A 27,118-nucleotide genomic window follows, 5' to 3' on the forward strand; every position below is an offset into this window, starting at 1 on the left:
GGAAGCACAGCAACTACAACCGTTTTTAAGAATAAATACCAGGTAAAGCTAATAGTTATTTATTCTTGTGCAACTGCACAACAGAGAGTTTTATTGTGGTAGTTCCTGCTAAGGGTGAGGGGTCTGAGAAGTGATTTTGGACACTGCTCACATGTGGGAAGTTTTATCACCAAATCAAAAGCTACCCAAAGTGCTTCTGTTGCTGTTCATAAAATACACAGTTTCAGAAGCAAGAAATAATGTGAGAGAATCCAATTTACTTCAGCAGAGAACACTAAGAAAATATCACACTTTATAACATTCAGCTCCTAAACCTGTTTGGGCTCCCCCAAACACAAGTACAGGGCAGCAAAACTTGTTCAAAATTATATTCTAGTATTCACCATTGAAGGATGCAAAAGTTTGCTTGTTTGAACTTTTTGAACAAAATCTGAATTTTTAAAATTGAAATCATAGCAATTTCAAACTCAAATATAATCTGTTCCCAGCTAATTTTAGCATTTGCTGAGAAGGAGGATGGGAACAGCTGCATGCAAATGTTTGCATTAAAGGCCACTTCTAAAATCTGCTTTTTGGTTTTTGTTTTGGAGTTTTTTGGGGGATTTTTTTTTGTGTGCGCGCGCAGGAAAACATATTATTTGAGGGGTTTTTGAGGAGAAAAATTTCAGCTGGATGTATACTGCAAAAATTCCTTGTGGCCCAGGACACAGTGACTGAGCACAGCCTGCTGCAGCTACACCTGCCTAGACCAAGTATTGAACTGAGTGTTAAAATGCAAGCTTCAGTGCTAAACCCTGCCTAGATGCATAAACACTGTGATGGTCCCAGCCCAGCCTCCTCCTCCACTCTGCAGTGTATCTGTAATTTCTATATTTTCTGTATTTTGAAATAAATCCGCAAATGTGAATTTCTTTCAACCCAAGCCCAATTCTCATTTACTCATAATTTGATCATGCCGCTGGATGCCCATCATTCCTCATTTTTTTTCTCCCAGTATGACTTTAGAGATGATTTGATGCAAAAACCCCTACTTTTCTTCATGCAATGTATCTGCTTTCATTGCTATAAAAATTTAGATGAGAATCTTTGCATTTGATGTTACTGAAATACAATAGAAGTGTAACAACACCTTTTGAGATTTTACTGTTAAAATGGAGAGATTCTACTCTATTCCTCATTGAAATAATGTCAGCTGATAGGTTAAGATTGAAAAGGTCATTATGATTTGAAATAGACTGTTTTAATCAAGGTAAAGACATATACAAATGGAAGCAGGAATTCTCTGCTTAGTCCAGGAATTTAGGCAGATCCAACAGCTGGGATGGAAAATGACTGGTTACTATTTTCAGAAATATAAGACACTTTGGTCAAACTATTTGGGGTATTTTTTTAATGTTGAGAAACCAGTTTTACTTCTATGGCTTCTATTCTAGGATAAGGCTTCCAAAGTTTATGAGAGTCCCAATTATAACTTGTTTACGGGACACGAGTTATATTTTTGCAGTTAAAAGCGCTGAGTGGAAAAAAAAAAAAAGGAAAAATAGGCAAGTGATTCATTGGAAACAAATCTGGATGTGCCTTATTACAAGTAGTTGGCACAAAGTACAATTTTCAGGAGATAACTCTCACCATTGAGTAGTGGAATAAATACAGAACAGTTCATTAATGCCACAGATTCTTGCACAAGTTGTCCAGAAAAAGGTAATTTACAGGTAATTTAATACAATAACAATTTTTGGCATATGTCCAGGTTTCAACAAGTCTATAAATGTGTCACTTGTGTAATTGCATTAAATCCTTCATTTCCTTTTCTTTTTCAGAAGTATAGTCAGACCCAAGGCATAGATGAAACCAGCAGACTGCAGCAAGACTAATCAAATCACAAAAAGCTCCACTGATTTGTGTGTACTGAATTTCCAGCTTGTACTGAGGCAAAAAGCTTAGTGCTAAGTGTTCTGTTTCTTGGCAGAAAAAAAGGCTTTTCTTGTTGTTCTGTAAACTGCAGCTGGAACCCAGAAATACCTGAAATCTGAGCTACCAAAAGACTGTTTTGTTCCAATGAATCATATTGGATGACAGCAACAAAGTTAAGGATGCAATGAAAATATACATAAACTCTGGGTGCATGGATTTGCCAGTGTGTCAAAAAAGCACCAGATTTTCCTACTAAAATATAATGAAGGTTCTCATGCTCTTTCTTGCAACAGTCCAGGATTTCAATTAAAAATCAGGTTGCTTGATTATTCACTTGTACTTGATTGTGTTCTCAGATTCCATGGATTCAAAGTAGATGTCAAAAACCTTCTGTAAGTAAAACTGATTTTCATTTCAATTATGAACAAAGTTTCCCAACCATGAGGCAAAGAGAAGCACAATATTCTCAATAATTTCAAGGTAATTTAAAACATTGTACAGCAGGATTAGAAATTTTCAAGTGTAGCAGCATAATTGTGTCATAGAAAAGGAAAAAAAAACCTCATCAACTGAGGAGAAAAGGGATCAAATCTGTCTTTTCAGCCAAATTCAGTCAACATTTCTTTTTTTCCTACAGGAGGAGAAATTAATTCAGAAAACAGATTTAAAAATTTATTTCATTTGATGAAATGCCATTTAACAGGAATTATTAAGTGGCTACTGCTTATTATCTCATTTTTCCTACTTGTTCCTTATCTTCTAAAGTTAATCTCAGCTGAGAAACTGATGGCACAGCAAATTTGACCCTGGAGCACCCACTAGGACTGGGATCAGAGATTTTGGTCAATCATTTAATACAATCACTCAGAGTAAACCACGTTTTGACTTAAGAAATACAGTCTGGAAAGTAAGATGACATCTGGGTAAGTCATTCCATTCCATCATTTGTCTTTGATTGCAGGAAGAAATTAGATGTTGTTGAAGAAACTTCAGATAAAGCAGGTTTTGTGTCTTATTTTTATTAAGAATGTCACCAGTTTGTACACAATCAGAATTTAACTGTGCAAATCCAACTAGCTGTAGTCAAACATACAACACATCTTGAAATTGGATGTTTCAAAAGTGATAAATTAAAGCCCTGAGGCCAACTAAAGTCTGCACAGATGACCTCAGCTAACAATATCAAATAGGAAAGTGATACACATTTCATATTAAATAATAACTAGGGAAAAAAAAACCCAAAACATTAAAAAGAAACAACCTGAAAGATTCAGCTTCACTATCTCCCTTTGCTGAACACTGACCTGTGTCCAGCAGAGTTAAGGAACAGAGTAAGTTCAATTTTACTGCGTGGCAACATGAGAAAACAAAAACATGTGAAAGGAGGAAGAAGCCTGAGGCTGTGGATGGAACAGATTCTATCACTTATGGAAGCAATAAGAACCACATCACCATTGCATTTACAATGGTTCCCAATTCCAGCACTAAAACCAAAGCCAGGCTTTGGGAGCCCCAGTATTTTTAATTGAATGGGGACCTGGCTTTGTTTTCAAACCTTCTGGGACTGTCTTCTGGAGTGCAGTGTGGACCTTTCTATTTGGTTCTACAAAACCATTTTGTTTTCTCTGTCTTTTCTACAACATCAGTAACAGGAACAAAATTCAACAGCTAAATTTTCAATTTCTCTGTCAATTTCTGTGTCTCTCTATGATCACATTCCATCATATACAGCAAATGTCAGAATTTTCTCCACAAACAGTTACAAGTACTTATTAGAAACTTTCCCTTCAAGGACTTGCTTCTCAGGATATGGTGAAATTGCTAGAGAAATGTTCAATATCAATTGTTTTTGAGTCTTTACATCACTGGCTCCCAAAAATCCCTTTACAAAATAGCCTCCATGCAACAAAAACAATACACAGATTCTGCTACAAAGAATTTGAGAGTAAAGGCACACTGTACTAAAATAATTTAAATGCACGTAAACCTTTGAAAATTTAGTAGGAAACTTCTTTTTTATTGAAATAACACCTTTTTTATTACAGAAATATTAATACAAAAACAATGAGGACAGCATGAAGGTACTGAGAGACAGAAGCCAGGGAACAGTAGGTTTGCAGTAAGACAAAAACCCAACAGAGATTGCTGCAAGCAGAGCAGAAAGTGGTTTGCTCAGAGACAAGGAACTTAACTTACAGAGCTGAAGTCTGCAAACCCCAAGGAAGAGTCTTTAGAAGTTTTACTTGAAGAGGAGGGAGCAAATGGATCTTTTCCACTAAATGGGTCCCCAAACCCCTTTTTACTTTGAAACAGGTCACTGCTGTCAGCCCCAAATGGCTGGAATGGATCATGGGGCTTGGGAAAATCTGCAGACCCAAGGTGGCTTACAGGAGTACTTTTACCTGGAAAGTTTAGGAAAAAAAAAAAACAAAAACAAAAAAACAAAAGGAGAAAAAGAGAAGTTACTTACCATGGACAATGCAAAGCCCTGAAATAGGAAACTGTGTTGATACACTTAAGCATCATCCATCCTTCCTGGGGTGGGTGAAAATTTAACCCAATATAATGATATTTATTTCTCAGTGCAAATCATCTAAAACAGTTGTTTTATTTTAAGTGAGTTTATTTATTTATACATACCAAAATATTAATACCATCAAAATTTTAAATTATGAAACCCATTATAAAGACATTTGGTCAGAAAAAATTGACAAGTATGACTTTGATTTTCCAGGATTAGAGATATTTTAAATTTAAGCTTGATATTATATAGAAGACAAAATAAAAAACCTTGTATACCTAAAGATAAGTCATGTTAAATAGGATTGAAGAGTAACTTATGTGTGACTTTACAGAATGCCTGCATTCTGCTTTTTTCCTGGAATTGGTTCATCCTTCTACCACCACACACACAAAGAAAAGGAGGCTGATTAAGAAATCACCTCTCTCTGGGGTGTTTGCTCCACAGCCCACCTTTTGTAGGTGACTGTTCTTATATTCCACCCCAACAACAGGCATCACAGGAATTATTGTGTATGCTCATAAATATTATGTGTATACTTAATTTGTTGCAACTAAAGCCTCAAGGGTTGATTTTTAATTCCCCTTATCAAAAGACTATTTTGTGAGGTCAAGTAACTAAACAGACAAATATATTTCTTACCCTCCTGCCCCACCTGAAAAAAAAAAAAAAAAAAAAAGATCGCTCCTGAGAAGTATTTGTCCAGCTTCCAGGGAAAATATTCCTTGGGTGAACACTCGATTGCAATATGTACTTGATACAGGAAAATCTAGAAACATTCTTAAAATAAACCAATACATACAACTTTCTGCATAATAACCTGAATTTCATACCTTATTTGTAGCAATAGAGCGGCTTTGAAATATCCAATTATTTGAACTATAATTTAATAGGAATCTTATCATTCATTCCCGTTATGATATACATACTAGGAAAGCACAAAGAAATGGAATCAACCCCCAAATATCAGAGATTCTTGGCACATATAAGTTACGGCCTGGGAGCTTTTCAGAACGTATTTTGGTGCATGCTCATGAACTTCAGAATATATGCTCAGATGTGTGGAAATATTTTTATCAAAGGGAAATAAAGATCAGCAAACTTGCACTGAATAAATGACCTATTCAGCAACTTCCAGTAAATCCCAGCTCAGCCTCTCCTGCCCCAGGGCCGGCCAAAAGCCATCCTCACTTGTACTCAGCTGGCCTCTATTCCCCAAAGTCAGAGGCTCATGCAGACAGGGAGCTGAGGGAATCAGGTTTACACGGAGCTGAGGGAATCACACAGACTCTCAACAGTGCAGTGTCAATGTCAGACTCGGGTGCAATACTGGCACCACTGGCAGGCATTGAGCTGCATGCAAAGTGCGAAGCAAGCAAGTCCCCAGCTGAAGAAGCAGACAGAGAGAGACACGGAAAACAAGGCACGTGCAGTAGGAGATAGAACTGGATTTGTTTAGTCCTAACAGTGTTGGAGGGGAACGTGATCATAGTCCTGCAAGTCTTCCATCAGGAAAAAGGTGAATGGATTTAGACTGGACCGAAAGAGATTCACATCAGAAAATCCACAACACTTTTAAAACTTAAGGATACTCCAGACTGCCCAGGGAACTTATAACTTTCATAGAATCTGAGAACATGCTGAGTTGGAAGAGACCCTCAGGGATCATCCAGCCCAACCCCTGGCCCTGCACAGCCACCACAACAATCCCACCCTGTCCCGAGAGCGTTGTCCAAATGCTCCTTGAGCCCTGGCAGCCTTGGTGCCACGACCATTGCTCTGGGAGACATTCTATCAACACATCCACGAGGTTTGAGAAAGTTTCTAGAAGTAACACTGGTTCAGCTGCCTTGAAGCTGGAAGATAAAGGGAGATGTCTTAAAGCTCACCCCAGCACTATTTTCCAAGGTTCAGTACTGGACAATGTATTTGACATGGATATACAGATCCCCATGGCAGCAATGGCCCGCGTGACTCCTAAAGAGAGGCAGATCAGGCCAGTGCTTTGTCCTTCATGGAAGGAAGTGACAGACTACAGAGGAAATTGTTCTCCTCACAAGCACAGACCCTCCCTCACCCCACCTGCCCTACCACAGGGCACCTTTTGCTCTCTGGAATGGAGTGTTGCACTTCCATCCTGCCCATCCTGGTGGCCGCCAGATCTCACCACTGCCACAGCCGTCCCATGCCAGGGGACATGCAAGCCTGGCAAGGGATGAGCAACTCAGCATTTTGTATGTAATGCTCCACAGAAAAGAGCAACTTATTTTAACTTGTTTTAAATTAGAGTCATAGAATTCCAGAATGGTTTGGGGTGGAAGGTGCCTTAAAGCTCATCCAGCTTTAACCCCCTGCCAGGGGCAGGGACACCTTCTACTAGACTGGGTTGCTCCAAGCTCCATCCAAACTGTCCTTGGAGAATTACCAAGAGAATTAAAGTATCTGCATTTCCAACTTCTGGTCAAGGCAAAACAAGAGCCCTCTAGGTTATTCCCCTTTCCTCTATTGCCAGTTACCAGCAAGGAAATTCCCCCTCAAACCTCACCCCGTATTGCCCAAAACCAATCTGGATTGACAGAGGTGATACTGACCCATTTTAAGCTGCTTTTTTCTTAGGTTAAACCTTCTGCTAGCGAAACCACTTTGTGGAATTGGTGACTGTTAATACAAATGCTGGGTTTGCAACGTATTTGTTCAGCAAGACTGGTTTTTCTGGGTGGCCTGTTTAAGGTTTTTGCACAAAGCCCTGGGTGGTTTTGAACCTGCACAGAGCATCAGGGTTTCTCGTGCTTCATCTTCACAAAAGATCACAAAGAATCACTTTGTTGTAGAGGAAATGTCACCATATAATGAGAGTTACTGCTAATGATATTAAGCTTTCATTTTACACACTGAGTGCCATTTTCTTCAGATTTTTAGATATTAAAGAATAGAGCAGGGTGGTACTTTTTCTATTTTGAAAAAAAAAAAAAGTGAGAGGGGAAACGTTATGCAATAAGGTTTATCTTCTGCAGAGCAATTTTAAGGGCAGCATCTACTCTGAATACATCAACCACAAGGCTGATGATCCACGAGGACCACCAAATCCAACTCCAAGTCCAAATCTCTCTTTTAGTGCCCTTTTAGTGTCACACTCTGCAAACATGGTTTTGAGGCCTGGCAGAAGTTTGTTTGGTTCTGTTAGATGTTCAAATTTACTAATTTCTTAGTCACAAATTAGTAAGAACAACACCAGCATTATCTTTCTGATATCTTTGCTGACTTACAGCAAGTGTAAGTCTCCCATATTAACTACACAAAGATTTTTGTAGTCCCATGTTTAGTATGTCAAGAATGTGGGTATGGGCTTTCCACAACATAAAGCAAAAGTACCCAAACCACAGTAAAAGGTTACCAGCTGTACTGATGGACATTGGTAAAATTGCAATACTGCAAAATACAGTCATAACTGGGATTGCACTAATCTTCCATTTGCTGGAAGATGTTGTATTTGCACATGACACTGCTCATTGTTCTGAGGTATGGCAAGCAAACAGTTGTAACCCTTATTTGATTTTTCTGCTAATAGTTTCAGGGGAAAAAAAGTTCAGAAAAAAGCAAAACAGGTCCTATTCTGAAACCACAGCAGTTTCAGCAGTTACCCAAGTGGTGCACCCAAACCACACCGAGGACTCACTTCAGCAAAAAGAGATGATGAACAAAATGGTTTACCACAGCAAGTGCTGTTACTTAGAGTGAACTCCACCCATACAAAGGGCTTATCTAATTTCATACCCCACAGCAAACTTGAGTTTGGAGGGCTGAGATCTATATTTCAAAGCAAATATAACCTCACTGACAGAATGCAAACACAAAATTTGTCTTGTTGAATTACAAGATATTGACAATGAAGCAAAATATTTAGAACTGTCTCAATATTCTATGTTTCAATGCTGGGCCTGACTTTCTGCTTAGAAGAGGATCTTGCTAAATGATGAGAAGCAGCATTTTTCCTGCCTTTGAAGCCTAGATGGATCATGCTCATGGGCAAACAGGAGAGAGTGGAAATGACACAACTTTAAACTTTCAGTAAACAAGGGCTCTTTTCCAGGATACTTTCTAAACTGAAAAACAGCCTTTAAGAAATCAGAGTTTTGTAGCAGAGGATAAGGAGTAATAAGGTGAGTTAAGTCCATACCTGAGCATATAATCCCAGGACTTCCACCTCTCCTCTTTTTTCACATGGCAGAAGAAGCCTCAGGTGCCTCCCAGCACATCTTTCTCTTGGCAGTTTACCAAATTTACATCTCATTCCCAACTTACTCAGCATGTTTTCCACCATCCTGTTAAGACTAACCAGCTCCTCCAGTGATGCAGAGTAAAACCTTCATAAACTGAACTCACAGAAAAAATGGTTTCAAACTTTGCCTGAATGTCAGTTACATAAACTAAATTTCCTACAGAATACTTGGAGGTCTTTGTCTTCAACAGGGGCTATTTCAAACTCAACTATTTGATAATGTTCTTTGCAAAAAAATCACAACATGTTTTTTGTAACAGAAGGAAGAAGTTTTCCCTTGCAAAATCCCCTCAGAACTGTTTTTGCTTAATATTTGCAGAGTTTGTACCCTGAGTTCACCAATAACTTCTGCTTAAGAGAAACATTCTGACAATCTACAAACTTCTTGAAAGGTGAGAAATCGTTACATGTTCAGCCTAATAATCTGCTCTGAAACAGCTTCTGGACAACCTCTTTCAACCATCAGTACTGAAATATCTTTACTCTGAGAGGCTACCATAAACAAGAGAATCAAAGCGTGAATGGAATTTTTAGCTTGTGGCCAGCCAGGTGCTCCACCCATGAGTCATTTATCCTACACAACAAGGGATGCCTGTGCTCTAACGCAACTGTCAGGTCTTCTAGAAGGCATGAAAAATAAAAAAACTTTTCCTGTCAATCACAACTTTGAGGCTGATTTTCTTTCTCACTCTCAGCTACACATGAGGGGAAAAAAATAAAGGTAAACAGGCACCAGCGTACTTGCGAATAACTCTGGGTGTTGAAAAAGTTCTAAGGAAACAGGTGTGTGGCATCATGCACAAATAAACATCCCAGCACTCCTGTCATCTCACAATGAGTAAAGAACAGAACTCTATATACCCTGCTCTAGATCAAATGACTGATACCCACAACTTCAATAAATCCACATAATTCGGAGTTAAATCTAAATTAAATAAAGGGAATTATATTACATTATTTTTTCTGATTAACACAATCCTTTCTTTTGTTGCTAATTATATCCATTATACCTAACATGGCTTCTTTCTTTTAAAATTTATCTGACTAAATACATAGAGCAAATTTCTACATGGGAACACTGTATATGGTTCAAGCAAAAAAAAAAAAGTCCACATAACCATGATGTGTTTTAACACTAAGTATTCACAGGACATCATTTTCTTTCAAGAACTGAACTCAGTAACTGCACAAGACAAAGCACTCAGACTTTGGCCTGCATTTATATGGAAGATACTGAACAAATTGTAAAGTCTGAATTTTTATCTAGTTGCCACACTGAAGACACATCTTAGGCAAACAAACTACTAAAACCCATTAATATGTCCAACTCAAAAAGTAGCAGATCTAAGCCTTCTTTACCTCAGTGAAAGTGTCAACACAAGGTCAGTGTGCACTGCCAGTGCTCTTGGGCTGCCTTAAAGATGAGAAATAAGTCTAAAATTGCAAAAACAGTCAAACCATAAAATGCCTTAAATTTAGAGAAGTGACACATACAAAAAAGAACTATATTTATCGTTGGCATGAAGGAGGAGGAAGCATCTAACACAAAGGAAGGGAGCAGCAGAAGCTGCACAAACATTGCCTGCACTGCCCTGGGCTGGGCCAGCAGCTGCTTACACACACAAGGAACAAGAGGCTTCTGAAATGGTCCCAGGGGTACAAAAGACAGCCCCAAAGAGTGAATCTAAAACTTTCACTTGGACAATTCTGGTCCAGGGAAACCTGGAACATGTCTGCATATGTATGATTATCTGAGTATCTAATCACTAAAGCTTTGAGGTCAAAGTGCCATCACAACAGCTCTTTTAGATAGCTCCATAACCATGAGCACTTGAGTTGGCAAATCCATCTGCAATTTCCCTTGCAAGCTCCCTGCACCACAGGAACAGAACAAAAAGATGCTCTGCTGGTATTTTTTCTTGCACTTCTAGCTTCTCTGAGGCTGACAACAATCTTCTGCAACCACACTTCAAAGGACAGGCAAAGGATGGCCATCCCAAATTAGGGAATTAGTGTTTCTGTAGGTGATGGATTACAACATTCAGCATATTTGCAGATTGGTTCAATAAACACAATATTAAGATCCTGAAGACCTGTTAAGATCTTAAACCCCTGACCCCTTTTCATTTTTTAAGCTACCAGCATGTTCAGATATCATTTATCAGCCAACTGGCAAGATGAAAAAATAGGAGTTTATCAGCCAAATTTTGCTTGAATCAGCCTTTTCTGTCTTTTTTTGGTAAGATGGCAAAATACATCTAGCAGTCCAGTAATTAGTGATTTGGTGAAATACTGAACCCTTACACCTTGACTGATTAAATTTATGATCAGTAACATCATTACTATTATTTTGCAATAATTTCTAGTCACTCAAACACTCTGTAAACCTTTGGGTTTGCACTGAGGTTTGGAGCTCCACAGAACCAGGCATCTCTGAGGGATCAGTCATGCTTTCTAACCCAAGGCAGGCTACTGTCCCCTGTATTTTTTCAGTATTTTAATATTTCAAAAGTGTAACAAGTTATAAAAACACTGTGAGAACAAAACTGAAGCCCTTAACTCAAAAAGGTTAATACAGAGGTGTTAACCACTAACCTCTGAAAAGCCAATATTCAGTTGCCATCATAGACCAGAGCTACAAAAAATAAATGGATCACTAAACAAAGCTGAAGCTTTTTGACAACCTCCCCATATGCAGTGTGGAATAGTAATTTACCAATGGAATTTATTTTAACACCTTTATTTCAAATAGCAGCTAAGTAACTCCACTAATTTATTTCTTATATAGGATGAATTCAATATGTTATTCCTTTAAATTTACTCACAGTGGCTGTGGACTCCTCATCCCTGGAATTATTCAAGGCCAGTCTGGACAGGACTTGGAACAACCTGGTCTAGTGGAAGGTGTTCCTGCCCAAGGCAAGGGGGTTAGAACTGGATGATATTTAATATCCCTCCCAACACCTATCAGTCTGAGAAGCTACGATTCTATACATTCCAAGTTACATTGTATTTTTCTATTTACATATTGATGCCCCAAAGAAAAAGTCAAATTTTTAAGCACATTAGCATTTTAAAAGTTCACTATTAATATAATATTCACTACCTCTATTATTGACTAATATCCAATAGCATAATATATAACATTTACACAAGTGAAAAACTATTTTAAAAACAAAAATTCTTAAAATAATTGTGCTTATTAAATAATCACTGCAAGAAAGCAGCACGCTGCTTTCAATTCACAAATTGGAAAGTGTATTTTCTTCCTGTGTTTTTAGGACTTTTATTCTTCCATAGTTAAAAAGATGAAAACCACTATAAACAAGCATTAAAAATTTAGGAAAGGTTGAAGGTTTCACACTGCTCTGTGGTGAAGGTTCTTCCACTAATATCACAGAACCTCAGAATGGTTTGAACAGGAAAGATCTTAAAGGTAAGAATGCTGCCAGCACAAGTCATGGAAACACTGAGGGTACCAGTTTGGAGGCTTCAGGGTGACTTTTGCATGAGAAGCCATTTTGAACCTACTGCCAGTTCTAGGGTTCTCCATGCATCCTGAAATTTGGGTACTTCATCCATCACTCCTGGAATCACGATTAAGGCAGAATCACATTCATCCAAACTTCTTGATGGCAAAAAATGTTGTCTCTGACCTTCTCCAGCAACCATGTGCACCTGAACCATCATTAGTTGAGCAGGGCCAGTAACACTTGTTTGGAGGATGCCAACTAGCACCTGGTGACACTGACTATATCCTGTCATTTCAGCACCATGCAGGAATACGGAGTGGTGGGTATGGGGCGCAGGTCACTGAATGCGCCAGGAGCCTTAAAGGCACTAAATTATCCCTCTGACACTTGGGTGTGTGTTACCTCTCCCATCCCTAAGGAGGCCTACGGGAATACTTGGCGCTAAAAACCAAGACAATGCAAGGTAGCACTGGGACCTGATTGTATCCTACAACCTGGTGTGCCTTGTCCCCTTGGAATCCAGGTCACACACACTCCTGTTGTGGTGCTAACTTGATGGGGAAGGAACTCTCTGTAACAGGAGGGGTCAAGTGTTGCTCATCCTCCCTGGATAGAGTGGCTTCCTTCAGGAACTCAAGGGCCTGACAAGGAGTCCAGAGCATAGAGAGTAATGTGTCATATGCTTGTCAGTAGTGGTTAATCTCACTGGTTAACAGCGCTGCTATAACCGCAATGTGGAATGCATGGGGCTGCACTGAAAGGAAGTGGTAAGGGTGGGGCATAAGCAACAGGTCCCACGATCAAAGCACTAGAGCATTTTACTTATAACCCAATCACTGACACCCACACAGTAACTTCCTGTACTTTAAAAAAAAAAAAAAAAAAAAAAAAAGAGAAAAAGAAAAAAAAAAATCTGTTTCTCTCTTTCTGTAATCAACAACTTTTACCTAGAAACTAGTTAGCGGCGAACTCTGACTGATTTCAATCTGCAGCTCACAGCAGAAAACATAATTTTTAATCTGTGAGAACCTACGAGAGCCATTTTAACTGACAGGTTTCAGTCTACCAGTTCTTTCATATTTTTTTATTCTTAATTACACCAAAGTCCCATAAAGCTTGAGAACCTGCATAAGAAATATAAAGCAACCACAAGTCCGATAGTGCTGAACACCACAGGCAGTCCTCTGCCAGCACATAAAATGTACTTATAAATCTACAAAACTCAACAATGTTTTAGGGGAGTTTGAGAAAATAATGTGCAGCGGAATGCAGATTCCTGTCACAGGGCACCTTCGTTTAAGAATGCTGAGATACTTTACTGTTATTTGCTTTCTGTTTATCACAGCTCATTACACAAAGCAGTGGCATTTCTTCAGTGCATTTTGAGCATTACTCAAGATATAATATCAATAAATTTACAAAACGCTCCACTCCAGTAGCACCTGCTGAACATCAAACTACTCCAGCCAAGTCCTAGGGGAGCTCTATGAAACCTAATGTTCATTAGGACCTTCAAGTTGACTAACACCTTACTGAAGAACATGCACACATTCTCTTGGGATTTTCATTTGAAGAGTCTTGTCAGAAGAGCTAAAGAACTTTTTCTTGGCTGATCTTCCTCAACCTAAAGAGAATCTTAAACCAGGTATGGGACAGAGATAGTTCAAAGTCTTTTCATGAAACAGTAAGCTGGAGCTTTGAGGTACACTAGTATCAAGGTTTGCTCCTTCTGGAACACCTCCTTGCTATTCTCTATTGGGATTCACTGAATATTAACCTTCCTCCACTTCTCTTTAAAGATTCTGCACTCAACCTCCAAACAGTTCTACTGAATAAATACTCAATAGAGTATTTTACCATAAAAACAAACATGAGATTTCTCTTGGACCAAGCAAAGATCAGATGAGGACTCTGAAACATCTAAAAGATCTTGACAGACTGGTCAACAATAGAGTAAGAAAGAAAATTATTTATGATGAGCAAAACTAGCATAAAGCTGAGATTCTACTCAAGATACAAATCTAATTAAATAATCTCGTGATTGTCATATCCACTCTTAATCTCAGTATTCAAGAAAGGGAAGATATGGATCTCAAGGGTGCCTAACCCATGCCACACAATAAGGGTTTCCCTATCCCTGCCTGATAGTACCAGCCAGAGAGAGTTGTGAACTGATCTGCTAATACACTCAGAACACAGCTGTTCCTCAATGTTCCAGCGGTGAAAAAAACCCAAATATCAACTAAAACCAAACACACCAAGGAAAACAACAACCAACCCATTTTCACTTTACAAGCAGAACAGGTCAGGATGTGTAGGACCAGACCTGATGACCTACAGCAATCCTGCTACTGACAACCCCTGCAGCAGCAGAGAAGTTTCTCTACACGCTGTGCAAAGACTGTGTCCAGAACCTGGATATGAGAGCAGCTCTCCTGAACCACAAACTCCTTTTCGAGGTCTTTCCAGGTACATCTGAAGGCCTTTTGCTCTGACTATCACTGTATGGTAAACACAGGTTGTGTCCAAAAGGCTCCGTTTCAGGACCTGTGCTCTACAACTTCCTCAAGAAGGACTTGGATGTGGGACTGGAAGGCAGACTTAAGTAAGTGTGGTGATGACTTGCAGTTGGGAGGAGCTGTTGACTCCTTTGAAGGCAGAGATGTGCTGCACGGAGATCTTGACAAAGGAAAGGGCTGGGCAATCACCAATTTAACATGTCAGGTGCCAGATCCTGCCCCTGTGCCAGGGCAGTCCTGGATGCAGGGACAGACTGGGGAATGAAAGGGTGTGGACCAGTCATGTGGAAAGGGACCTGGGAGTCCTTGGCTGGTGGCAAGTTGGATCTGAGTCACCAGTGTGCCCCAGCAGCCCAAAGTGTCACCATGTTCTGGAGGGCACCGGGTCTGGCATCACCAGCCCGACAAGGGATGAGATTGTCCTGCTCTGCTCTGCACTGTGGTGGCCACACCTTGAGCGCTGGGGGCACTTTGGGCACCACGAGATCAGAAGGATCCAAAGCTGTTGCAGAGTGCCCAAAGGAGGGACACGGAGCTGGGGAAGGCTCTGAGGAGCAGCTGAGGGCACTTGGCTCGTTCAGCCGGAGCACAGGAGACTGAGGGGAGGCTCCTCGGGGGCTGCAGCTCCTGCCCAGGGGAGGCAGAGGGGCAGGGGCTGAGCTCTGCTCTGGGACAGGGACAGGAGGCCAGGAAGGGCTGGAGCTGTGCCAGGGCTTGGCATGGAGCTCGGGGAAAGCACCCTGAGGGTGCTGAGCACTGCCCAGGCTCCACAGGGCAGGGGTCACAGCCCAAGGGCTGTCAGAGCTCAAGAAGTGCTTGGACAACGCTTCCAGCTTTTCAGAGGGTGAGATTGTTGGGGTATCCTGTGCAGGACCAGCAGTTTCGCCCCATGATCCTTTTGGGTCCCTTTCAACTCAGGACATGCCATGATTTTAAGTGGTTCCCTGATCCTGTACTCAGCTGCAAGGGTTTGCTGTGTTTGCTCTTTGTTTTCATGAAGGAAAACAAAGAGCAAACAGATGAGACTTGATGCCAAACTCCTCATTCATCTGGACAAAACAGAGACCCATGGGCAAGGTGAGAACTGTGGCACACTTTGGTCCAGGACACTGTGCAATCCCTCAGTGGGACATCACACAATGCTTGCATGTCACATGCAAAAGCTGCACACAAAGAAAGCACCAAATCAGGGCTAATCAAGAACAATCCCTGGTGGATCCTTTTGAGTTTCCACTATCAAAAGCCTGGGAAATCAGCTTCCAATGCCCTGCAAAAGTATTTATTATTTTCTACTTGAGTGCAGAGGTTTGAGGACAAGTAAAGTTTCCTTTTAGAGCTTTTGCACCTGCCTACCAAAATGCAACCAAACCACAAAAGTGCTTTTCAATATTAACCCCCCCCAACAGAAAGAACGGTTTTACTAAAAAGAGTATGAGCATGGAACAGAAAGGCAAATTACAAATTGTCTGGTAATAATTAGCATTTATTCATTCTTCAGCAAGATCTTCATCACTTACTTGTTTTTTAATTAAAGAAAGGCAAGAAACAACGGAAGTTTCTTGTCTGTTGTTTGTTTGCTGAGCCCATTCTAACACACATTTTATGCCTGTATCTCTTGCTACAATCACATTATATTACTATATAATTTCTCATGCTTTAAGTAACCACTGAAGATTGCCTTAGTTGTGGAAGGAAGGGAGGAGTAGAACTGCATAAACACACGAGGCACATTTGCTTTAAAAAAAACCCTGTTGTTTCCTCCTTAGCCTATTTTGTCATAACAACATTTGCTTTTGGTAGAGCGCAGAACCTCACAAATATTCTATCACCCTAGAAGGGGGGAAGAGGCACACTTAAACCAACCAATTTTTAACCAACTGATTAAAGGCTGAGTGCACATGCCTAAATTAAAAACATATTTGTACAGCTGGATATTCCCCAAATTCCTCAATATGTACAAAAGAGGGAATGAGGACACAGAAACCCAAAAACCCTCATGTAGGTGAGTCAGTACTCACCTTTCCTGCTACTATTACACTGTGTTTGTTAAGATTAATCATGTTTTTAACAAGAAATAGAAACCACATATAAGAGATTACATGGGTATATCTAGTATTTATTGGAATTGTCCAACTTTATAGAGGCCCTATTAACCCTAAAATATTTTACGTAGATATTTTTTTGAAAGATGGCCACCTGCATTCTTTCCTTGAAAACCAAATAAAGAAAAATAACATCATTCACAATGTGAAATAAGATTCCCTTCAGTGTTTCTATTTCTCCTTTTATTCATGTCCCTCCTAGTGATTGATATTTGTCAACATGCATATTATGTGGGGTTTTTTTTAATTACTGAAAACTCATTAGTAGAGTAGCACAAAATAGTAGAAAATACACGAAGCAAGCATAGAACAAACTGCTTCAAAGGCTTTTCCACAATCCTAGAGTATTTCCTGACAACTTTGCATCCATACTCACCTACAAAAATCCTCTCATTTGTTGCTTTCAGGGTTTTAGGGTGCACCATCATCTCTTAAGCAATAAAATCACAGCAACAGGAACAAACTAATATTGCTGCAATGGTCTGCTTGTAAGTCTATTGTGTGAAATAGTATCTTTTGTATCTTGGATCAATTTATGGGATAGGTAATGACATTAAGGATACCTTGGTAATAAGCAAGCACTTTTCACATTATCCGAGGAGTTTGTTCTAGAATAACTGGTTTGCAAAACCAGCCAGATCAACAATACCTGTCACAAACAGGCTGCCTGCTCTGCTCCAAAATGCACCAGCAGAAAGGCAGAGAATCCACACACTGCAGGAGACATTAATCATGGATCTGTTCTTTTTGTACTATGCTTCCTAATACTGTCTGTGGATATATAAATACATGATGATCAATGTGTTTAGTACAAAATTCTGTGCCTATCCATACGCAGCATCTAGCTTCTATTATTTTTTTGAGTCAACTGAAAGTTCCCTCTTGATATCAACTGAACTCTGCCATTGTTGTTAAAAGGAGACTTGAAACTACATGGCTTCAGTTCTTTAAACAGTTTCACTGGTAGCTGAATATCTTGAAAACAACTACAAGGAGAACAGAAATTGAAGCTCCACTAAGAGAGACCTTATTTTCAATTAATGATATATATAAATCTCCCAGATTTCCATAAATAATGGACTTGAAGCAGGAACAAAATCATATATATTCAGAAAGTGTTTTGTGTTTAATTCACACAGTAATGTGCAAATGCAAGAATGATCCTACCTGGACAGACAGATCAGGATAGGTCTAACTGTGCACCCTGATCTTGTTAGTACCTAGTGGCAGATGCCTCAGGAAGAACATCAAAACAATATAAAGATGCAGCCACAGTCATACTGCCTTGCTACTCAGCTACAAAGGAGCTGGAGCCAGTATTTTGGCTCTTGGTACACCCTGTTGTCTCTATTTCTTCTGAGAATTATCTAGAGGTTTTTTTAAGACTATTTAAACTTTTTTGCATTCACCATATTCTCTGGCAAACATAGAAATAAATCCTGAATTTAGATTACCATATAAAAACAAACCTATTTACTTTAAAGATGCCATTTACTAATCTTATATGTTGCCTACTTAGAAAATACAGGGTTTTTCCCCCTGTTTTTTTTCCTGCCACATGTGATTTTATAGATCTGTAATAGCACTCTCTCATCATCTGTTTTCCAATTTGAAGAGTTTCAGTCTGGTTTACTGATAATTTTGTCAATTTACCAATAATAACTTCACATCTTCCTCTATGGTTGAAATATAAGACATAGTAGACTGTCAGCTTGCTCTTATATCCAGCAATACACTGTAAATTGAAAGAAGCAGCTTTTAAAAGAAGAAAACCTCCTTACCACTGGGTGGCTTGGGTCGTGGAGGGACATTTTTCTTGGGTGGTAATGCTGGTGTGTCTGATTTGCTTTTGAAAGGGTCATCTGTGAATCCTGCCCCTCCAAAAGAGGAGGCAAAGGGGTCTGAAGCTACTGACTACATGAGAAAAAAGAAAAGAAAAGGGATGTAAGCACACTGTAGAATACCTGTGGTTCAATGAAGCTACAGGTAAAGTCAAGTAAAAGCATTAACTTCAAAACCTGAGGGCAGATGTACAGAATTGTCAGTGGCATAGGAGGCTAAAGCCCAATGACAGAGGTGCTAACATTCCATAAACATTCAAAGACCTTATGCTCTTAATCATTTAAGTATTTCTAGAACTTTTAGTCCTAGCAAAAAAGTTGATGAGAAAATAAAAGGAAGTAAAACTTTGCTTTTTACTATTTGGCAATGAACAGTCATACCACAGCCTGACCTTCACTCTAATAAAAAGAACCATGACAGAACCTGGAAAAACAAAGCAGAAGGGATAACTTTTATTCCAAACTCTTCTGAAGTTACACATAGGTATTTGACTTTTTAGTCAAAACCTTAGGGAACATCCAAAAGCATGTGTTCAAATCTTCCTATATTCAGACAGCTTTTCTAAAGGACTCTCCAACTGATTAAGAAGCACGCAAGTAAGTATTGTGCCATGTAGGGAAATTTAACATTGTGAAATGAAGAAAGAGGAATTTTGTGAAAAAGGTTAAAATTGCAGTCAAACCTTTGCTAAAATTTCTACCTCAAGCCAGCCATGTCTATTGGTAAAGGCTGTTGCCATCTAGTGGAGAGCTAAAACCCCTAAAACCCTCCCCAAAACAGTAAAAGTTAGGGGAGGAAAAAAACCCACCAAGAAATGTAATTAAAGTGAAATGATAACCTGTTTTATTTTTAACATTTACTCCACAGTGTTCAAGTGTTACTGTAGAACTAATGTAAGGAGTTGGGCACTGAGTTAACTAAATTCCAAACTCCACCTCAGGAAAGCAGACCAAGACCTTTCCAATTATGCATTTTTTTCTGAACCTTTTTCTTCATCTGCTATTTAAAATGAGCAGAAATTGCACACTTAAAACATGGGAGAGAATGACTGACTGTTAAGAGCCGAGTAAGGTTAGGTTACATTTATTTAGTAGCATAGTATTTTGTTAAAAGTTGGCCTCAATCTTAGAGGCCTTATCCAACCTTAAGGATTTTATGATAAGCTTAGAAACAAGTCAGGATACTTACTATGAAGTAACCAAGAAGGAAATTCCAGGACTTAGATGAAGGCTGGACACTGAAATATATTAATATCTGCAACAACTACCTCTTCTTACAAGTTAAAACCAGAAGTTAACTTATTTTCCTGATCTGGTAATTGAAAATATTTGTGAAAAATTTATTTATCCCTACTGAATCTACCAGTCTTACTAATACTTTGCCATATCTGACATGGTTGGAAAATTCTAGCTGGTGAGGCTGACTGGAAAAAAATCAACAAAACCAGACTGTCAGCTAAAAAGTTACAATCATATTACACTCTTTCAGAAAGTGTCTCTACATACATTTTAAAAGGACAGTTGCTTTCCTTTTAACTTTTACCTTTGACATCTGACTGAAGTCTGCAAATCCTTCACTGCCACTGAAAGCACCACTTCCAAATGGATCCAGTGTTCCAAATGGATCTGGAACAGATGTGCAGAAAAAAAAGTTATTTTGAATAATACTTAAGCATTACAAGGAATGCTTGGTGGTGCCAATAAGGCACAAAACTAGGCAGGTGATTAAAACACACCTGCATTTTGACCTGCCATGAGATGTTCAAAGAGAATTCCAGAAAACAATAGGTTTTCTACCAGTTGTTTGGAGGGAAAATATGAGAAGAAAACAGTGACATATATAGTGCTACAAAGACAGCCTTTATGAACTGTAACAAGACCATGACGCTTTTTGCCAATGGTTCACAAGACTCTTTATTCTCAACTCTTATATTTGATTCTTCTTTCATAAAAAGATACCTCATTATAAAATGTTTACTTCTTACCTGGACCTTTTGAAGAGATACTGGAAGATGTAAAAGGATCAGTGCTTTCAAAAGGGTCAGGCTAAATAAGAACAGATATACATAATTATTTTTCTGCTGGACTGTGCACTTCCCATTTCATGCCTATCAAAATCTCTTGCTTTAAGACAAACACTTTCCAGTTTCAGACCACTCTATTCAGTGGACAGAGTAGGATAAAATCAACGGATTACATGAAATTTACATTATTAGTGCATTTGGTTATTGACAGCCAAGTGCACTAATAGGTACCTACAAGTGAGAAGCGCATCCCACTGAAATATATGCAACATTAGTTACTAGGGCAAAATATGAAAATACACCCAGAATTGTTTTGCCTTCAAGCAACAGACAGAATATTTGGGTCATGCATTTATATTATTAATAAATCAGAGAGTCTGTATACTGCTTCTTTATAAACATATGGTTTTTACAGCTGCTCTTCAGTTTGACAAGTCAGCTTTTAAGTACAATCCTATACTGCATGGCAAACTAACTTCCCACAGTCTGAAATTGGTCTTGGGTAGCAACACTCAATGAATTGCATAAGAATGAGGAAAATACTAATAAAAAAACCCCAAAAAAATTCATACTCCCTCCAAACAAGCACACACATGGACATCAGGACAGCTTAGAACTGCAACTATGGCTATAACAAGTGTGTTCTGTGCAGTCCCTCCACTGTGCTGGCTCCAGAGTCTGCTGAGGACTCAGGCATCCTTTAGCCAGAGCAGTTCCTCCCTCTCATTCACTATGTGACTGCAGAAATCTATGGGATGGAGGGAATGGTGGGAATGAGTGGGTGCTGCTGCTTTGAAATTCCCAACAGAGAGGAAAAATATCCACCTAAAATTACCTTCATGGTGAATGTACCTCATTATCATGGAACCAGAGAGAACATTGCTGACTGCCTAAACAATCCATAGCTGCATTTTAAGAATACAATTAATGATATTTCATCGGTTAGGAAAAAAGTATTTTGTGTTATTTCACTCCTTTTAGCTTTCAGACAATAAGCCTGTCAATAGTAAAGAAATCTATTAAGTGTAGATTTAAAAATTACTGACCTTTGAGGGCAAAGTGGGGGTTTTTGTGAATGGATCTGAGGTAAATGGGTCACTCTTCACCTGTTTCTTGAAGAAATCCTCAGGGGCAGAACTACGAAATGGGTCACTTTCCTTAAATGGATCTCCTCCAAAGGGATCTAGAAAGAGCATGAAAAAGTAAATACAATGTAGCACTAGTATGTCTATAAAGAACATCCTATATTTGACCTCACACTCACTGATACAATTTTTCTTACACAAACACAATGTTTTGATAAATCTGACAGACTTCCAGAGATCTCTCTACATAGGGCATTTATGTATATGAAGCATTCAGACTTAATAAAGAGTTACACACTTCTCATTAAAAATATTGATTCTGAATGCACACCAGTTGGGTTTCTATGTTCCCACGTGCAAACCAAAAATCTGAAGCCAAGGAAACCTGTACGCTTCCTCTGTGTTTGTAAATCTTTGTGTTTGGCTACAAATTGTTTATACATCTCTGCTGTAATTAAAAAGGGCTATTACCTGCTGGAGCAGGTGGCTGTTCTGCAAAAGGATCATGCTGGAATGGGTCACCTATGCAGAAGACAAAAACAATTTGTTTTATCTGCTATTTAGCAAGATAAGTTTGTGAAAATATAATTTACTCAACAACTGGTCTTCAAGGTCCTAGGATAAGCACTTGTCACTTACTGCCTTTGAAGGGGTCTGCTCCCTTAAATGGATCAGACTTGAAAGGATCTTCTGACTGGAATGGGTCTGTATGCAATTCTTGTGTATTATTGGTAAACATCAAGGCTTTATTCTTGAACGGATCATCCTAAAAATTAAGAGGAGAAACATCACAGCAGCTTGTCATGATAAAAATAAAAATGCCCAGTTACCCATTAAGCAGAAATTGCATGCTGTCTTGGATCTTGTTTAACAGTCTTTAAAATTACTTCCTAAAGAACTTACTGAATATGTGACTTCTAAGTAGAAGTTATTACATGGCAGAAGGAAATGTGTACCCCAAGGCTACACAGAACAACAAAAGGTAACAGTATAAATAGCAATTAAATGTCAAACTGTTGTCCATACTAATACATTCATCTCTCAAATACTTAAATAACAAAAGCAAACCAACCCCAAGCATCACGCTATCAAAAAATTCTTCTCTGCCATTATAGCTCAGCTTCAAGTAAGACAGTTACTTAAAAAGAAAGGATACAAAAATAATCTGTGGACTGCAAATACAACAGATTACTACAGAGTAGACAGATACTGGATTGCTTCTTGACTCATCTTTGAGCTTAAAGCTCCAAATACTGATTTCCCATGATAAAGCACTTCATGCAGGAAGAGTCACCCCAACATTTTGATGACAAGAGCTTTCTCAGCAGAGGCCAAACCTACATTTGTCAAGTGCAGAAAATACCCTGCATGAACAAGCAGCAAACTGAAGTTATGGACCCTCTTCATGACATTTCATTTGAATGATACCCCAGGCTTGGGTCTGGTTTGGAGGTCTCTGATGAAACCCCCAGTGCAGACAGCACCTGCACAGCAGAATTCCAGGGACAATGAGAGCCATCCCAGCATAAGGAAGATCCAGAAACAGCTACCCACTTACACTGCCCCCAACACCAGAAAGAGACAGGATTTCTTTCATCCCTTTTCAAGATGCAAATGAAAACATCCTAACTAATACTTCTCAGAACAGCGGGAGGGAGGTGGGGAGAGAAGGAAAAGGAAGGAAGAATTGAGAAACAGGAAAGTGGCACAATGGTTTAAAAAAACTGCTATGAACATAGACTGGTGTTTTCTGCCAGTAAGTGGCTCCTAGGTTTTGCAAGAAAACATCTGGAAGTTTTCACTGGAAATTAAATATACTTATGCAAGCCGTGCAAGCACAGAAACTAAGCACTAAAGTGTTTTAAGACCTTTAGTACATGTTTCTCAATGTTCTTTTTTATCTACACTGTTCTTCTTTTGAGCAGTTTGATTTTACAGAGCAAATGTAAAGTACTGCATAAAGGCAGCAATGCCTGGTAAATATTTAATAAAACATTATATATTCAATTTCATACTAAACCCATAGCAAATACTGTGCTTACAACAGTAAACATGTTTCCATAATGAGGAATGGCCACAAGCAGAATCAAGTAAGTATGCAAGTTTTATCTTGTCATATTTAAGACAAGAAACAGGCTTAAAAAACAAAAGAAAATTCTTGTTTTAGAGGAATATTTAATACCCAAATCAACATTAGATACCCAAAAGAAATTGACTCGAAAAATGTTTAAGAACTTGAAAGATTTTATGATTTGGGAAAAAATGCTGATTAAATAAAAACGCAATAAATGAGAAAGATGATGCTGAAAATTATTTAAGCAAAAGAACCATCCTTTCAGAAAGGGAACATGGGATATGTAATAAATATAACTCAATCTAAAGCAGAAATTTGTAGAGCTTCCTTTGGAAATAAGAAGGAAATACATGATAAAGGAAAATTTTCAGCAAAAGAAGGTTTCACCTTGGTAAACTGGAGAAGAAAAAATGCAAGAAAAAATGAAACACTAAACTGGAAATAAAGCCCCACCTCTGCCCTGAGAGTGAACATGTGACAGGTTACAAATCCACAAGACCATGTGCCAAATACCAGCTAAACAATACTTCAGATAAGGTGCAAGTCAGAAGATTAATTAGTGTAAAATATATTAAATAACAGTGGTTTCTTTTACCAAAGCTCCATAATTGCTTCTTTCTGTCTGCCCAAGGCCTTCACTCATGTCTGCTAAATTTGTCAGACTCCCACCATGAATCCCATTGAGAGCTTCATTGTATTCTTCAATGCTCTTATTCATTTCCTGATGGCTCTCTTGCAGCTGAGAGAGTTTACTTCTTGCCTGAGAAGGAAAAATGCTTTAGCATGTTACACGCTCAAGAACACTGTCATTCTTACGGTCTCCTTAAACACTGGTGCCTGACAGTTGCATTTTATCCCCAACAGAATTGAATGCTTCCTGACTCAAACCAGGAATTTCCCTACTAAACACCCATCAAAAAGGCTTATTTCATGAACCAGGACTTCTTCCTCCTCTGAAAAATAATTTTTCAACTCATTTCAAGAAGGAAAAAATTGTATAAAGTACAGTGAGTACCTGGTTTATTTCTTCCTGGGTTGATTTTAAAGATTTGATTATTGTTTCAAGCTGCACTTTCCCAGCCTGGATACTCTGCTCTAGCTGAGTCTCTTCTTGCTGGAGGCGATTCAGCTCTGTTTTTGCTCTGTTAAGGTCATCTTCCTGTAATTTCAAATCTGATTCCTGAGACTGAATCTGCATTTTTAGTGACGAAATCTGAAACAACACAGTAGAAAAGTCAGAATGAAATTTGGAATAAATGGGACTTATTAAATGGTGAATTTACAATAAGTAATAGAAAGTGGTACAGCAACCTATCAACTACTAAGGAAAATCTTTAGAACTTAATATGAAGAAATGCATGCTGCTTCTGCTGTTACACAAAATCCTTGATAAAAGCACATTCAATAAAACCTAGAAATACTATTTTAAATCAGAGAAATACCGCACTACTTATAAAGGTAATCAAAAGCTGTTTCCTAGGTGTTCACCTTCAGAACTTGGTCCCATTCAAACATTTATCAAGTAGTTTGATGTTGATTTTAAGAGTTAAAACTACAGAGTTGCTTATAACCTTCCTTATACACTTTCTTCTGTGACTTCCTTATACAGGAAGTTTCTGCCTTAAGGTAACATCCTAGTTCCATTGGCAATTGAATCCACTCCATTGAAAACTCAATCCTGATGACATTCAGAGTGATCAAAACCAGCACCACTGCCACGGTCTGTCTCATGGGTTAGGACTACTGATTTTCAACTGCCCTATTAGGCTGAATAAATGTTTAAATTATTGTCAGAACAATAATTCCTGTAGAAAGGGACCCCTGGAGATCATCAGGTTCAACCTTTCTTTTATGACCTTTATGGAAGGTATTAAAGACAGCAAAATCCTTTCTTGGACCTCTGTATTTGTGTAAAAATTGCTATTTATGGTAAAAAGAAAGTAAGTTTATTTATTAAATAAATAGAATTTCCCTCAACAGAAGACATTTTGCTCTTGAGCTGGTCCAAAATTAACATCCACTTACCACCTGTGTTTCTTCCTGGCATTTCTGCCTTACATCATTCAGCATATCTTTCAGTTTGGCTTTCTGCTGGTCCATCTCATCCAGGCGGTCTTGGGCATCTTGTTTCTGAGCTTCCAGCTCTTGCAAGTTACACGTTTCCCTATCTAAATCATTTTGCAGCTCCTGAAGAAAATTCAACAACTTGTAACTCATATTTAGCTGTTGTCTTAAGGAAGCATCAGCCACAAACAAAGAACTCAGCAAAATTCAGAATATTTTCTATATCATATAGGCTACACCCTGCGTTGGCCTATTTTGTTTCTGCAGGAACTTGTGTAAGACATCAGGAAATAAATCACTGCTCACAAGAAGGAAAAGGGACTGTGACACAGAGCACATTGCATTGAGTTATCCTAATTACCAAAACCAATCTCTCCAAACACTGATTTCCTAAATTACATGTTAGTTAAACACTAACAAAAAAGACATTCCAACTGTTCACATATACTATGCTTATATTAGCCAGCATCAGATGTAAACACTTCTGATGGAGAACAGTAAAATTAATATTTTTCTGCCAGTTAGAGGAATCCCAAGAAAGAAAGAATGACAGAAAGAATGATAGAACGACAAAGAATGACAGAACAACAGAAAAAATGCTACGTATTACTTAGATTAACATGAAAACTACTGATGATAAACAGTTTTTACCTGAACTTCATTGGTTTTCTGTCTGATTGATTCTTCCTTTTCCCTAATATCCTGCTCCAGAGAATATTTTTCTCTGTCAGATAAACAAGAACATGTATTTGTGATTAGTTAAATAACACAACACACATGGAAAAATCAATTAAATATTATTCTGGGAACACCATGCAGACAAAAATGCCAGCCTGTATTCTCATGTATTCTTCAAAGAAGAAAAGGTGCACAGGTATCAATTATTCTTTGAAAAATGCTATCTGTGCCCATCATTAATCTTCTGAAGTCACCCGTAGGGTACCACTAAGAAATTCATCACCAATTACAGCAACAAATAATGACAAAAAGACTAAGAGAAAATAAACTGACACATCAGTACTACAGACTTACTTAGTTATTCTACACCAAGACATTGTTAACAGTCCACAACTATTACCTCTGCAGCTGTGCAATTTCTTGACTAATATCATCCAGCTCCTTCACCCCTGTAAATTCTCCTGATCCAACAGAACTTGCACTATCCTGTTAAGAATGAAACAATCTATTAAAATATCAAGTAGTAACAGAAGCGCTTCCTTCA

The 27,118-nt window shown here is 38.6% G+C and overlaps 1 protein-coding gene across 6 annotated transcripts in view; it reads right to left on the minus strand.

The window, feature by feature from the left end:
- Positions 1 to 27,118, minus strand: part of EPS15L1 (epidermal growth factor receptor pathway substrate 15 like 1) — a 45,823-nt gene that overhangs the window by 5,677 nt on the left and 13,028 nt on the right. For 3 of the 6 annotated variants that reach the window (XM_041426158.1, XM_041426140.1, XM_041426186.1), the window contains 12 exons: positions 26,975 to 27,060; positions 26,548 to 26,620; positions 25,858 to 26,019; positions 24,848 to 25,045; positions 24,428 to 24,592; positions 22,398 to 22,524; positions 22,230 to 22,280; positions 21,720 to 21,856; positions 20,635 to 20,695; positions 20,193 to 20,275; positions 18,590 to 18,722; positions 4,111 to 4,316 (listed from right to left, as the gene is read on the minus strand). In XM_041426158.1, coding sequence (XP_041282092.1) covers positions 4,111 to 4,316; positions 18,590 to 18,722; positions 20,193 to 20,275; positions 20,635 to 20,695; positions 21,720 to 21,856; positions 22,230 to 22,280; positions 22,398 to 22,524; positions 24,428 to 24,592; positions 24,848 to 25,045; positions 25,858 to 26,019; positions 26,548 to 26,620; positions 26,975 to 27,060 — 1,482 coding nt within the window. Of the gene's footprint in view, positions 1 to 4,110; positions 4,317 to 11,539; positions 11,625 to 18,589; positions 18,723 to 20,192; positions 20,276 to 20,634; positions 20,696 to 21,719; positions 21,857 to 22,229; positions 22,281 to 22,397; positions 22,525 to 24,427; positions 24,593 to 24,847; positions 25,046 to 25,857; positions 26,020 to 26,547; positions 26,621 to 26,974; positions 27,061 to 27,118 lie in introns of those variants that run through there. The other 3 variants (XM_041426167.1, XM_041426148.1, XM_041426177.1) reach the window with 3 other exon arrangements.

This window comes from Onychostruthus taczanowskii, unplaced genomic scaffold, assembly GCF_017590055.1.
Source record: "Onychostruthus taczanowskii isolate IOZ18803 unplaced genomic scaffold, ASM1759005v1 scaffold112, whole genome shotgun sequence".
NCBI lineage: Eukaryota > Metazoa > Chordata > Aves > Passeriformes > Passeridae > Onychostruthus > Onychostruthus taczanowskii.